The 16368-nt window shown below is 43.3% G+C and overlaps 1 protein-coding gene across 2 annotated transcripts in view; it reads right to left on the bottom strand.

Annotated features, from left to right (window-relative positions):
* The window catches only part of HELZ2 (helicase with zinc finger 2), a 75238-nt gene continuing 58870 nt past the window's right edge, over positions 1–16368 (bottom strand). For both annotated transcript variants that reach the window (XM_083146672.1, XM_083146673.1), the window contains exons 15-20: positions 14646–14838; positions 12683–12817; positions 9447–9665; positions 7612–7765; positions 7347–7514; positions 1–1166 (exon numbers count right to left, since the gene is read on the bottom strand). In XM_083146672.1, coding sequence (XP_083002798.1) covers positions 1048–1166; positions 7347–7514; positions 7612–7765; positions 9447–9665; positions 12683–12817; positions 14646–14838 — 988 coding nt within the window. In that variant the 3' untranslated portion in view covers positions 1–1047. The remainder of the gene's footprint in view (positions 1167–7346; positions 7515–7611; positions 7766–9446; positions 9666–12682; positions 12818–14645; positions 14839–16368) is intronic.

Genomic DNA, 16368 nt, shown 5'->3' on the forward strand with positions numbered 1-16368 from the left:
TATTTCTTATAGTGTTTTATTAATCAATTTGAATCGTGTGTGTGTGTGTGTGTGTAGATATTGTAATACTGAACCTTTTAGTTATTGATTGATTTTAAGTCAATAATATTACTATGGTATCGAAAGTATAAGGAAATCTAGAGATGGGGATTCTAAGCCCATATCTATCCTGTCATGGAATCAAATAAATTAAATAAATTAAAATAATCTTGATAAAAGTGTATGTAACAATATTATACACATACAACAGACTCACCATACAGTGACATTTATTGCCAATGTAAGACACTTAAAAAATATAGGGGCGAGATTTACTAAACTTTGAAAAGTGATTAAAATGGAGAGTGATAAACCACCAACCAATCAGTTCCTACCTTTCATTTTTCAAACACAACCTGTGACATGGTATTTAGCAGCTGATTGGTTGGTGGTTTATCACTCTCCATTTTATCACTTTTCAAGCTTAGTATCTGGCCCTATATAAGATAAAAACTGAATGTTTACAAAGTAGATTCTGGTCCATCTTAGTTCAGTATAAAATACATATAAAATACATACAGAATGTCCTGACTGTCCCTGTAAGGACTAACATTAAAACACTGCGGCTGTTTCTGCATAAGAAATGCTAGGTTAGTGTTTTCCAGGACCATTAAGTATGCAGATAGATAATCAAGACAGAGACAGTAATATACTGTAGTGTTAAAGACAGCTTTTTAAAGGCAGTTCATATTGGTAACTGGTCAACACTTTATACCTGATAGAAGTCACCTGATAAAATATTGTTCTAATGTGACATACATAATATGATAATGTCCTGATTCAAATGTCTATAGAGGCATAAAGGATTGAATGTTCAGTTACACAGCTAAAGTGACACTAGTGTACACTGTGGCAGCTGGTGAGCAGCCAAATACATAAGATACTGTAACCTGTTGAAAATAAGTCAGGGCCTACTTATCAGTTCTAGTTACATTTGCAACCATTGTTTTAATGATTCTTTCATTAAATGAAAAAACCATGGTGATAAAATCTTCTATATTGGGTCTCTCAGCGTCGACGTGGTGCCGATACCCCAATCAGAGTAGAATGGACAATGGCCATCTTCTGGCTGTAGTGCTGAAGAAGTCTTTTCCAAAGAGGACAGCAATTTAGCAGGTTAGCATTTCCTGTGATAAAAGAAGAATAAGTATTACCATGTTATATATATATAACATGTGTGTGTGTGTGTGTGTATAATATATATATATATATATATATATATATATATATATATATATATATATCTTATACACAGACATCCAATATCAGCGGCACTCCGGACTCTGAGTCATATAGACAGAAGGGGGCAAGAGACGCTCATGCACCCCATTCTGTCGGAGGCTGTAGCAGCCCTCCGACCCACTCTACCCATCTGTCCGCTTTGCCCCCAGTAAGCAGCATTGATTATTTGCTAAATCTATCAAAGAAATTACAGTATGAGCAGGGGTTAAAGGGGGGGTGACCTCTAATGGTAGGGGAAACTCAGTTCCACCTCCACCACAGCCATGAACAATAATTCCAACAGAAAATCCTGTCCCAGTGGCTCCCTTTTCTCTCACGTCATGTTATGTCGGGTGCCGGACGGGGTGCCGAGAGTCGGGATCCCGACAGGCATTTACCCGATGTAGGGATCCGGACTGTCAAAACACTGACAGCCGGGTACCCGACGGCCACCTGCTATTTTCCCTTGTGGAGGTCCATGACCCCCATAGAGGGAGAATAGAATAGGTGACGAGCGTAGCGAGCCACCGTGCCCGCAGCGTGGGGAGCGCAGCGAGCCCGCAAGGGGCTTAGTTGCGCTCACCATGATGTCTAAGTCCGGTCAGTCGGGATCCCGATGTCGGGATAATGACTGTCGAGCCCCTGTACCACACCCGTTATGTCATGCCATCCCCACTGCTGAAGTGAAGAAAAGAGGAGAGGAAGAGGCTGGAGGGACAAAGACAGATATGTGTAACTGGTACTACTGCTGTTGGGATTATGTGTAAAAACAATACCACTATGGGAATTATGTGTATGCGACACTACTGTGTGGCATACATGTATAAAGAGTACTACTGTGTAGCGTAACTTGAAAAAGGGTCACTAACGTGTGTCATAATGTGAATAAGGGCATTACTATGTGGTGTAATATGAATCGGGGTCACTACATGTGGTGTTATGTGAATATGATTCTTTAAATTTAGGGTACTATTGTGAGACCACTGTCCCTTTATAAAATTATAGGTGGTAGGGCACAAATTTGTAGTGGCATTGACCTGGGCATCACCTAATGGGGGGAGTGTCAGTGTCAGGAGAAAAGAGTTCCACCACCCCTCCAAAACCACTTTAAGCCCCGAGTATGGGGAGTATGGTTTTATCGCAGTAGGGCCTAATTCAGCATGGATTGCTAATCAGAAAATGCGTATGTATACAAACATGCCCAGGCATTTTTGAGGAGGGTCTGTGACTTCAGTGATGACCACTTTTAGCCACTCAGTCGCCCACTAGTGGAAGCCTTAAGGTCCTCACACACTAGAACGAATTTTTGGCCAATTGTCCGATTTCCGACCGATCGCCCGGTTTTTACCGTTAATCGGAAATAATCGGCCGACTATTGCTGATTATCGGTAAAAATCGGCCGATATATCGGCCAATCGGTCGGAAGTCAGACAATCGGCAAAAAAATCGTTCTAGTGTGTGGGGGCCTTTAGACCTACTCACAATTGCACAGACGGCAAAAACTCTTTGATGGTTCGGGAATGGTGTATGGATTTGTGAATGGATAGCGCATAATACGCAATTATCTCACAATTTAGCAAGGGGCATTTCTTTTTCTTTCTGGGGGCAACTTTCTCCTTGCAGTCTACTGCGAATGATCACATTAGTGATCCATGCCGATTTAGGCCCTGGGAGGGATTCCTCACATAGACTCAGCTGATTCTGTTAATAACAATGTGCCTAGGGGGTGAATCTGTACCGCTCGTTCAGCAGCGGTCGTTCACTGCATAGGAGGTGGGTTAACATCACCTGCCCCCCCCCCCTCGGAAACTTGCGATGTCCGCCAAAGAGGGGGCGGACGCTGACGTCTTATGATGTCGGCCACCAGCCCATGGCAGGCATTGGCCCGCCTGCGTTTCTAGGGGAACGCCCAGCGTTTTCATGGGGACACCCATAAAACACTGGGCGTTCCCCTGCCCTGATCCTGATGTCCACCCCCTCTGGAGTGAACGGCTCGGCAAGTGTGAGACTCGCCTAAGCCGTTCGTTCCCGGGGTCTGCACATGTGCACATACATGCATATGCAGACCGCCTAGTGTGATCCATAAGACTTTTTTCTGTTTTATTATAATGTGAGTGAAGCTATGTGGCCTGTCTACAGTAGTGCTGTCAGGAGGACAAGTCCGACGCAGCAGTACTGGTATTTATAGCACGCTAACCCTGTCTGCAGTATTGTTTTTATATATGATGCTTTACCATAAGTGTCACTGTGATTTTATTGTTAGAAAAATGTAGTATTTTATGATAAATAAGATTTTTTGTTTTCTAATAAATTAGTATAGCACCAGTAACTCTGTGTAATCAGGCTAGTAGACACTTTTTTTTTAAGTGAGTAAGAATTGAGCCCTGGTCCAAGAATTTTGTTATTTTGGGGGAAATTTACTAATATGAAAAACCTAGTTTTTCGTATTGGTATTTCCCCTACGACTGCATACGACTGTTTCAGTCGTATGCACAGTCGTGTTCCGGAGGGGAATTTACAAAGCAGTCACATACGACTGCTTTGTAACCCTCCGATGGTGTATTTATTCGTATTAGCTGGCCATATATACGGCCGCTAATACGAATTTTTCAGGCAGTCTGCACAGATCAGTCAGATCCGTGCAGGCTGCAAGGTGTAAAAAAAATAGAAAAATAAATAATAATAAAAAAAAAAAAAAAAAAAGCGTGGGGTCCCCCCCCACAGCTGTAACCAGCACCAGGCTGAAAGAGCCGGTAATTAAAAATCAGGAAACCAGACAAATAGGGGTTCCCTGATTTTTAACAACCAGCCCCAGGCTCCAGGTCCGGGGCTGGTTCCCAAAATGAGTAGGGGTCCCCCCGTATTTTAAGAACCAGCCCCAGGCCAAACCAGCCAGCAGGGTAATGTCACAGCCGGGGGACACTTATTATATAAGGTCCCACGGCCAAAACATTAACCCTACTGACCAGTCAGCCTGGCCAGGGGCCCTGGGGGAGTGGGGACCCCCCCAATAAAGGGGTCCCCCCCCCTCCAGGACTTACCTGACCAGGCTGAAGCCTGGTGCTGTCCCCGGTGGCCACCGGGCTGATTCTGTGTAAAAGAATAGATGAAAACCTATTGTTTAAAACTGTGGAACTATGAGTCCCAGCAAGCCTCCCCCGCAAGCTGGGACTTGGAGAACCACAAGTCCCAGCCTGCGGGGCATTAAAGGGCCCGCTGGCACTTGTATTTCCACAGTAATAAAAATAGTACAATAAACACACACTGACACAATGAAAATAAAAGTTTAATACATCCATTACACACATACTGATACTTACCTATCTTGATCCCGTAGGTAGCCCTCTGTCCTGGTGTCCGGTGTCCTGTGTCGTCCTCCAGGTCCATGTCGGCGGTCCGTGTCGTCCTCCAGGTCCATGGCGGTGTCCGGGTCCGAAGAAATCCATGTTGGAGCTGTGGAAGGAAATCCTACTCACCTGGTCCTGTGCTGAAGATGTCTTGTCTTGGTCCGACGTAATCCAGGTAATCTTCATGCTGCCGGCGCTCCCCGCACTGTCTGCATCGCACTGAGGAGAGATGCAGAGATATTTCATACTCTGCGCCTCTCCTCAGAATGATTCAGGAGCCAAGAAAGTCGGCTCCTGCGGCCAATAGAAATCATCCTGAGGAGAGGCGCAGAGTATGAAATATCTCTGCATCTCTCCTCAGTGCGATGCGGACAGTGCGGGGACCGGCGACAGCTTGAAGATTACCTGGACTACGTCGGACCAAGACAAGACATCTTCAGCACAGGACCAAGTGAGTAGGATTTCCTTCCACAGCTCCAACATGGATTTCTTCGGACCCGGACACTGCCATGGACCTGGAGGACGACACGGAGCGCCGACATGGACCTGGAGGATGACACAGGACACCGGACACCAGGACAGAGGGCTACCTACGGGATCAAGATAGGTAAGTATCAGTATGTGTGTAATGGATGTATTAAACTTTTATTTTCATTGTGTCAGTGTGTGTTTATTGTACTATTTTTATTACTGTGGAACTACAAGTGCCAGCGGGACCTTTAATGCCCCGCAGGCTGGTTCTCCAAGTCCCAGCTTGCGGGGGAGGCTTGCTGGGACTCATAGTTCCACAGTTTTAAACAATAGGTCTTCATCTATTCTTTTACACAGAATCAGCCCGGTGGCCACAGAACCAGGCTTCAGCCTGGTCAGGTAAGTCCTGGAGGGGGGGGACCCCTTTATTGGGGGGGGGGGGGTCCCCACTCCCCCAGGGCCCCTGGCCAGGCTGACTGGTCGGTAGGGTTAATGTTTTGGCCGCGGGACCTTATATAATAAGTGTCCCCCCGGCTGTGACATTACCCTGCTGGCTGGTTCTTAAAATACGGGGGACCCCCTACTCATTTTGTCCCCCGTATTTTGGGAACCAGCCCCTGACCTGGAGCCTGGGGCTGGTTGTTAAAAATCAGGGAACCCCTATGTGTCGGGTTCCCTGATTTTTTGATTACCGGCCCCGGCTCTTTCAGCCCGGTGCTGGTTACAGCTGTGGGGGGGACCCCACGCTGTTTTAAAAAAGAATATGTATATTTATTTTTCTAATTTTTTTACACTAAAGCCTGCACAGATCTGACTGATCCGTGCAGGCTTAAGCCAAATACGACAGGACAATCAAGGTGTATTTTCCTGTCGTATTTTCGTGCCTGTTTTACACCAATTAGCAGCCGTATTATAAATACGGCTGCTTAGTAAATCAGGAACCACCATTCTTTTGAATGGTGATTCCTGTCGTATTCTATCGATGGTGTAGACATTCGTATTTGTAAATACAAATACGAATGTCCCATCATTAGGAATACGAATTGCTGTATTTTTGGGATCGTAAATCCCGAAAATACAAATGTGTAAAAAATAGATGTATTTCTGCCTACGAATACACCTATTTTTTACGAATCCATATTAGTAAATTTCCCCCTTTGTCTCCATGATACCTGCTGAACACACACACAGACATTCTCTGATACTCACTTGGGGCCTGATTCAGGTTGGTTGCAAAAGCAAACTTACTCTCTAATGGACAAAACCAAGGCCTTTATTCAGATCTGATCGCAGCACAAATTTGTTTGGAAAATAGGCAAAACTATGTGCACTGCAGGTGGGGCAGATGTAACATGTGCAGAGAGTTAGATTTGTGTGAGTTATTTTGTTTCTGTGCCGGGTAAAATGCAGCCATTATTTTTACACTGCAATTTAGATTTCATTTCAACACACCCCAGCCAAATTTAACTCTATGCACATGTTACATCTGCCCCACCTTCAGTGCACATGGTTTTGCCCATTTTGAGAACAAATTTGTACTGTGATCAGATCAGAATAAGGGCCCATGTGGGGCAGATGTAACATGTGCAGAGAGAGTTAGATTTGGGTGTTATTTTGTGTCTGTGCAGAGTAAATACTGGCTGCTTTATTTTTACACTGCAATTTAGATATCAGTTTGAAGCACACCCCACCCAAATCTAACTCTCTCTGCACATGTTACATCTGCCCCACCTGCAGTGCACATGGTTTTGTCCATTAAAAAGAGAATATGCTTTTGAGCGTGAACCAGAATTAGGCCCTTAGCACAAATAGACTCTCCGCAAATCTTATCTTGCTTATATGGACCCTAGCACACACACCCCAATATTTGCCAAACATACACAGACCTCCCCCGTACTCACATAGTACACATGCTGAAACCCTCTTCGTATCTCCCTTCGCATACACATCTAACACACCATTTGTGTCTAACCTAGCATACAGATCTTCTATCATCTCATATCACACATAAACACCCTGGGGGAAATTTACTAAGATGTGTATTCTACTTCACATGTGATGTTGCTATGGTCCACCAATCAGAATCTACTACTTATTTATTTAGCACCCTCTAGAAGATAGTAGACAGGATCTGATTGGTTGCCCATTATAACATCACATGTGAAGTAGAATACACATCTTAGTAAATTTCCCTCTCTTTGTTTTTCATTTGGTTCATAAAGACGTGTGTTTCTTGCCGGTTACAAGCAGCCCCACCTCCTTGCTCACCTAGTACACATAGACCCTCCTTCGCCCTAGTAAGTGCAACATTAATCTGATTTGGGTCTGCAAGAAACCCAAGGTGTAGCCGTAGCCAGCTTAATGTAGGGCGACTGTCCAAATCCTGCACAGAAGCAGTGCGCACCGTGGAAAAGATTACATACTGCCATTCGCTTCCTGTAGAGGGAGACAATGGATACATATTTTGTCAGTCATTCTGAATGGGGGAAATAAGGCTAGCATTTGGATAATACTGGTTTGATTACATAGCGACCTTGGCTCTTCATTATGGTGCAGATGGTAACCTCGCTTAGTTTCTCATCATTAAGTATTTTGGTAACCTCTGCCACCTGTGCATTGTAGGGGGTTAGGATGGCAATTTTGTTGGCAGGAATAGAATTTTGAACAAGAAGTTTTGCCAGACGCACCTGGAAACAGAAGAAAAAAATAATACGTGATAGTTCTAGTAAAAATAAAGGATTATGCAATCTATACAAGTTACCCATAAATAGTGTTTATAAAAGTCTAAATTAATTTAAATTTAAGTAAGAGTACTGAATCTCAGGAGGGCTGTTATAGTAATGTTCCACAAAATATACAACACTGCAGGAATCCACAGATGCCTGCTATTGCGCATTGTGGACCTTACCGTAGAATTTGATGCAATTTTCATCTAAGCACAAACGCAAAATGTGTCCGTGTATAGCAGACATTCCCAACCACGGTCCTCAAGGCACACCAACAGTGCAGGTTTTAGTGATATCCAGGCTTCAGCACAGATGGTTTAATCAGAATCACTCAGGTACTTATTAAGTCACCTGTGCTCAAGCCTGGATATCTACAAAACCTGCACTGTTGGTGTGCCTTGAGGACCGTGTTTGGGAATGCCTGGTGTATAGAAATCACATTAGTTACCTGTGCTGCGTAGTGCACAAATGCACCTCCTTGTGCCAGCACAGTACTCATGACCTAATTCATATATGTATGCAAGTCCAATGGTTTGTGTACCAATACGCTGTTTGGGAGGTTTGTTCAGATGCAAGACCTGTTCTGCACATGTGCATAATGGCCCTTACGATATCACTTTCAGTCTAATCTGTGACATTTGAGGGGCAGAGAGGGAGCGGCACCCACCACCATTCCTCAAAGTGTGGGCATTTCACTAGTTTTGAAGGCATGACAGGACCAAGTTCTGCATCTTTGGATGCTGACTTTTTGCACCAGGTGTCCAAATTTTACAGCCAGCCTGAGTAAGCTTCAGCTTACGCAGGATAACCGGTGTATAAAACCATCCTAAATCGCAGCCATGGTTGTGATCTGAGGCTGTGTCCTCAAATGCAAACGGGAGGCGCCTGTGGACTACAGACACCTGCTGCTACATCTGTAAGGAACTGCAAGGAAGCACAGCTGCTTCCTTGCAGTTCCTTACAATCATGTATCAGGCCCTCACTGCATACAGTCAGTAACCAGAAACTGTAAATAATAAGGTACATAAATCATATGGAGTCTGTTAAGAGTGGTTATGGTATATTAGATCTACAATGTAGACATTGTAGTCTACAGTCATATGGTCGACCACTATAGGTCAACATGGTCAAAACGTTGACATGGACACCGCCTAAGTGTACCGTGTCCCCTTGCATGGCTCGCTACGCCCGCCATGCTTTAGGCTCGGTGCCGAGCTGCGCTCCGACCACTATTATATTCTCCACGCCGTAGTGGATGGTAGGGTATGAAATACCGCCTGTCGGCACGTCGGCTCAAAATTTTGTAATAAACTCATGTTGACCTTTTTCATGTCGACCTTTTCCCCATGTTGACCTTTTGACTGTTGACCAATAGTGGTCGACATTATGACTGTCAAGTTACAGTTGTTCTATCATGAGTCTGGATACCTTCCTGAGTATGCAATCTCATGGTGCTACGTTTCAGTGTCCATGTCGACAGTGTCGAAATTCAGGTTAAAAAAAGTGAAAAACCCTGTGTCGACCTTTTGACTGTCGACCTTCATGCATGTCGACCTAATGCATGTTGACCTAGTGCTGTCTATCCAATGATACCATTCCAGAATAATAATGCCCTGGTTATTTAGGACCTGTATATACTCACTGCTTGTTTGGCCTCTGCTTTGTTTGCCTTTGAGTTTATGTTTCCTTCTTCACTGGTCACAACCAGGCTCTCCTCTGCCCCATCTACCTCTCCAAACAAAATTGGGCAGCAGTTTTTTCGTTGGTGGCAAAATAGGCTGGGTTGGAGGTTGAGCTGTGGGCTGGTGTGCAGGCGTCCGTTATAAAACTCAACAGAAGGAAATTCACAGATATCGGAATGCTGGAGACAGAGAGGAAACAGAAGAGGTTAGTCCATTGGTTCCCAAACTTTTTGGGATCACGGCGTCCTTGAGCATCAAAAAAATTTCCCGATTGTTAATTATTGATTAATTGTTTATATGTCATCCTTAGGTTCAGTAACCTGGTAACGGACAGGCATTGATACCGTTTGTCCACATATTATCATGACAGCACTGGTTTCACATGTTATATTTATAATAAGTCATTTTAATTGGTCCTGGGTCACCAACTAAGTGCACCCATGCAAGTGTCCTGGGGCACGTCTCAATTCATTACTAGAACAATTTACAGTATGCGAACGATACATGTGGGTAGTAATGGACAGGTCTGAAAGTGGACACTGCGCTCCGCCAACAGTACCTGTGCCATATGTCAATGGATTTACTGATCAAGATGGCAGCATATGTCAGGATGTTAACCCATAGAAGATTGTACAGACTGAGCGCTACAGGTGTTACACTCTCAGTTGTATGCTTACTAAAACAATACTTTTTAACATATAATGGGGGAAATTTACTATCATCTGAACGGCTATGAATGCCCATATTCGTAGCCATTCCCGGATGTAAATTTGTATTTTTGAATTTATAAAGGCCAGTATATGGCTATTCGTATTCTTTTACTAACCGTATTTGCATTTGTATTTCGAAATACGAATGCATACACCATCGAAAGAATACGAATGGATTTCACCATTCTTTCGAATGGTGATACCAAATTTACTACAAGTTCGTATAGTATATACGGCCGATAATAGTCCCAAAAATAGGCCTGGAAAATACTCCTCATTTTCCAGGTGTGAATAAAGAAAAAAGGTAGTGGAGCGCTAGAAGCGGATCAATTGGATATTACAAATTTAATGAAATATATAAATTATTAAAATTATAACTGGAATGACATAAACAATAAAATAACAATAAAATTGGTAGGACAAGGAAAGGTAATACTTAAGTCTCTGTGTTGCTGCCGTTAGTGTCCCTGGAAATGGAGGGCTTTTGATTCACTGGAAGATGCCCTGTAGAGATGATATTGGCAGTGAGCCGTCCTGGATTGTACAGATAGACGCTGGAAGATGATCTGATTCCCAGTTCTGGGGTCCTCACTATATTGCGCTTGTTTCTTGTGGTCACTGTGGTAGGTCTCACGCTGGAGGATGATCAAATTCCTATTGCTGGAAAGGTCCTCACGATGTTGCGGATATTGTGAACCACAGTGGAGATGAAAACCGTTCCCCAAATGGGTGGGGATATTGGAGGCAATCCGGACTAGGTGGCAATGAAAGGGAATGAAATATCTTCCAGGATATGGCAGGGAGTATGGCAGCAAAGGCAGAGATCCTTCCAAGTCCAAATTTAAAAGTAGCAAGTGCTGCCTAACATGTTTCGTCGTGATATCACGGCCGTGATATCACGAGGAAACATGTTAGGCAGCACTTGCTACTTTTAAATTTGGACTTGGAAGGATCTCTGCCTTTGCTGCCATACTCCCTGCCATATCCTGGAAGATATTTCATTCCCTTTCATTGCCACCTAGTCCGGATTGCCTCCAATATCCCCACCCATTTGGGGAACTGTTTTCATCTCCACTGTGGTTCACAATATCCGCAACATCGTGAGGACCTTTCCAGCAATAGGAATTTGATCATCCTCCAGCGTGAGACCTACCACAGTGACCACAAGAAAAAAGCGCAATATAGTGAGGACCCCAGAACTGGGAATCAGATCATCCTCCAGCGTCTATCTGTACAATCCAGGACGGCTCACTGCCAATATCATCTCTACAGGGCATCTTCCAGTGAATCAAAAGCCCTCCATTTCCAGGGACACTAACGGCAGCAACACAGAGACTTAAGTATTACCTTTCCTTGTCCTACCAATTTTATTATTATTTTATTGTTTATGTCATTCCAGTTATAATTTTAATAATTTATATATTTCATTAAATTTGTAATATCCAATTGATCCACTTCTAGCGCTCCACTACCTTTTTTCTTTATTCCAATCCATTAGAGGGTTAACACCCCTCAAGCAGGAGCAGCACAGCAACACACCCCACAGGGCGCCTATTCCTACTCTGAGTATCCCATCTCGAGTACACCCATTTTTTCTCATTTTCCAGGTGTATTTGGCTGAATCTTGCACGGATCAGTCAAATACGGCCGCCAAATACGAACGACTACGACATCGGAAAATACGAATCGGTGAATACTGCAGATTAGTAAATTTGCCCTATTCACAATTCATATTTTGGCTGGAATATGGCCGATGCTGGTTATATCCATTCGTACCGTGGATCAGCTGTATTCTGGATTGATAGTAAATTTCCCGCAATGTATAACCACTCCAAATGATAAATACCCTTTTTACCCTTCAATTTGGAATCATTCCATTAATTGCACTTGTAAAAAAGTTTGAAAATATAATGGGTCCTCCTACATCCTTTTTGCCATCATGTGAAGGAGCTTTTCTAGTCACAGCGAGTTGTGAGTGCGTTTACAAAAGCCAGACATCTTTGTTTCCCCAAAAATGCACCTTATACACATTGCTATGCAAAAAAAGATGCACACACAGACTCTGTTGATTAAAATATGTGGCATTCCTATATTGTGTATACATCTGTTGATGTAACTGCACACGAAATGCTACATGACAGTGTTTTCCTGTTTGGCTTATGTGTCTCTCGACGTTAGCAGAGCTGTACTGTAACCCCATTTTTAATTAAGACATAACATCTTGGGGGACCAGTGAAAAGCAGTTGAGTATAATAATTTAAATTTGAATTAATGGACATAGTCATGCCCCACTAGCACCCTGGCCAGCTTTGTGTCTCATCAGCCCTGCCTATAGGTAGAAGTCAAGATGGAGGATGGGGACTGTTTGCATGGCAATAAGTTAAGTAAGAATATTTTCAGCAATAGGGGGTCCGTAATTTCCCTTTTCTAAAGCTACCATGTAGCTTATCTTCATTTCTTTATAAAAATAGTTATAGACCTCTTACCATACGATACTGTGTATCCAGCAGCAATGCTCTCTCTTGGTACCTCTCAAATAGGGAACAATCCGTTTTAAGTGTGCGGCATAAATCATTTTTTACTACTGGACGCAACTGACGGTGGTCCCCGAGCAAAACAATCTGTGAAATACAAATATCTTGAATAAAAATTCCCAAGAAAATCAGAATATTTTGTAACACGGAGCCTTTGTACAGATACTGCAGCAAAAATATTTTGGACATGTGGTATATTGTAAATGGTTAAAAAAATGACAATATCTGCAGCTGTAAAAGAGCTAAAAGAGCAGTTTTCAATTAACAAGGCCTGACAAATGAATAGGATACAGAAATATGGCAGCAAATTGTGTGCAACTTATAGATGATTTCTTAAATAGTATTCTATAGTATAATCAGTATTCTTATATTCGAAGAAAGAAAAAACAGCGCAAGTCCCTTCATATATTGACGTTTCACTCTCCAGCCATTGCTTTGAGTATTATTTCTAGGAGTGCGTCACACTTTATCTGACCAACTGGTTTTAATGCACTGAGCCGATAATGAGTGTGTCAAGATCCATATTAAAGGGATGTTGAGGGAGGTATCCCGTCATCAGATCTACAGTGTCTAGGTCAACAACTATTGGTTGACAGTAAAAAAAAGGTAAACATGGTCAACAGCCAAAAGGTTGATATGATCTTTTCATGGTTTTCACGTGGGCATAGAGTTAGATTATAATAGTGTGCCGAGCACAGCGAGGCACCGTGCACAAAGCATGACGAGTGCAGCGAGACACCGTGCCCAAAGCATGTTGAGTGCAGCGAGGCACCGTGCCCAAAGCATGTTGAGTGCAACGAGGCACCGTGCCCAATGCACGGCGAGTGCAGAGAGCCATGCATGGGGACACGGTACACTTATCCAGTGCCCATGTCAACTTATGTTGACACAGACACCAAAAGCATGGAAATCTCATGTCGACCTTTTCCACAGTGACCTTTTGAATGTTGACCTTTTAACCATGTTGATCTTTTGATTGTAGACCTAGACACTGTAGATCTAATATACATAACCATTAAGAGATGTCATGCCGCAACTGTTACCATATATACTCGAGTATAAGTCTAGTTTTTTAGAACATTTTTTATGCTGAAAAATCCCCCCTCGGCTTATACTTCAGTGAGGGTCCCACTTGAGTCAATACGTTTTCACAGTTTTTTGTTGTAAAATTAGGTGCCTCGGCTTATATTCGGGTCGACTTATACTCGAGTATATACGGTATATATTTTTCTATTTATTTTCTTTTTTATTGTGTAAGCAGCATCCTATACATTTCTCTAAAAAGGACTGTTTCTGATTCTAATAAAATAGCTGCCAAGACTATGTAATGAGGAGATCAACGCCAAAGCAGGTTATGCATTTTTGGGCCTAATTCAGACCTGATCGCAGTACACATTTTGTTAGAAAATGGACCATGCTGCACTGCAGGTGGGGCAGATGTAACATGCAGAGAGAGAGTTAGATTTGTGTGAGTTATTTTGTTTCTGTGCAGGGTAAATACTGGCTGCTTTATTCTTACATTGCAATTTAGATTTCAGTTTTAACACACCCCACCCAGATCTAACTCTCCCTGCACATGTTACATCTGCCCCACCTGCAGTGCAACATGGTTTTGTCCATTTGCAAACAAAATATGCTCTGCGATCGGGTCAGAATTAGGCCCATTATCCAAGTGATGTTCACTTTTTAGTATAAGGCGTATATTTATTAAAGTTTAAATTTAGCTATGTGCAACATCACCACTACTGAAAACCCGCACTTTAGTAAATATACACCTAAGGATACAAAAGTGTCTAAAGTTAGTTAAACCATGATAGCCAAGCAATGGAAAATACTAGCATTACACAAATGTCATCTCAGTTGGCAACTGAAGATCAAGCAGAACATAGTGGGTGTTGTAAGCGATTTCACTCACTGATTGGGCACTCTTGTGACTGACAAGCGGGACGAGAGTTTCTGACTCTGTGGACATTGCACACTCGTCAATGATGATCTGTGACACTGTCAATTCACTCAGGAATATACTGGAAGACGCAATGCAGGTACACAGAATGATGTCATGTCGCTCAAGTTCAAGTTTTCGAGCTTCATAGCGCATCTCCTTGTATCTAAACCGGTATAAATGAGCAATAATGGAAAGGTTGAATACATAAACAATGACCTACATAGACAGGTGAGAATACAAAGGTAAGATGACATTCACAGAGAGGTAAGCACACTGGAAATTATATATGGAAGAGATACTGTGGGGTAAAGTTACTAAAATCATCATTGACTCCTCCCTCTCTTTCACCCCCCACATACGTGCTCTCTCACAGTCTTGCCGCTTTCACCTACGCAACATCTCACGCATCAGACCATTCCTCTCCACTGACGCGACCAAAATTCTCATTCACTCTCTTGTCATCTCCCGCCTTGACTACTGCAACATCCTTCTTTCTGGGCTACCTCTCACCCGCCTCGCACCTCTCCAATCCATTCTTAACGCTGCTGCTAGGCTCATCTTCCTCTCCCGCCGCTCTACCTCCGCCTCCCCCCTCTGTCTATCTCTTCACTGGCTCCCCATTCCTTTCCGAGTTCTCTTTAAACTCCTCACCACCACCTACAAGACTCTCTCCTCCTCCACAGCTCCCTACCTCTCTTCACTGATCTCTATCCACACTCCCTCCCGTCCTCTTCGCTCCATCGCTGACCGCCGACTGACCTCTCACCTAATCACCTCCTCCCACTCCCGTGTCCAAGACTTCTCTCGCGCTGCCCCCCTGCACTGGAACAACCTCCCGCCACCCATCAGGCTATCTGATTCCCTTACCTCCTTCAAGCGCTCCCTCAAAACCCACTTTTTTCGACTAGCCTATCCCTCCTCCTAACCTCTTTTGATCCTCCTATCCTGCCTCCGTTCCTACTTATCCTATTGTATTTCGTTCGTCCACCCACCTATTTTTAGTATGTTAACTCTTATGAGTAGGGTCCTCCTGCCTCACGTACTCACCCTACCTCTTTACCTCACCTGTCCTCCTGTCCTGTTCTTCCCTTCCTCTACTTCATCTTCAGTCTCCTCGACAATTTTGACACCTACTTCTGAACTGATGCTGATTTTAGTTCTACCAGCTATACCCCTATTTATACTGTATTTTTTAACACACCCTGTACGTTACCTTGTAATTTTTTTTTTTTTGTTTGCTATGTACGGCGCTGCGGACACTTTGCGGCGCCTTATAAATAAACGTACTACTACTACTACTACTACTACTAAAATGAGAGTTCTATTGAAGATGTGATGTTGCTCATAGCAACCAATCAGATTCTACTTGTTATTTATTTAACACCTTCTAGTTAATAACAGATAGAATCTGATTGGTTGCTATGGGCAACATCCCATCTAGTAAATTTACTCCTTTATGCAGGCAGGAGAGCACATAGTAGATGAGATATCAGATAGGATAGCACAGAGGAATTGAGGTAAGTAGACAGGAGAGAACAGAGGACAGAGGAGAGGACAGAAAAGTCAGAGTCAAGAGAAGATGAGATATCAAATAGGAAAGCACAGAAAAGATGAGATATCAGACAAGATAGCATAGCGGAGGTGGGATAAGCAGGCAGGAGAGGACAGAGGAGATGAGATAACTAGACTGTAG

This window comes from Crinia signifera, chromosome 6, assembly GCF_055691185.1.
Source record: "Crinia signifera chromosome 6, ASM5569118v1, whole genome shotgun sequence".
NCBI classification, from domain to species: domain Eukaryota; kingdom Metazoa; phylum Chordata; class Amphibia; order Anura; family Myobatrachidae; genus Crinia; species Crinia signifera.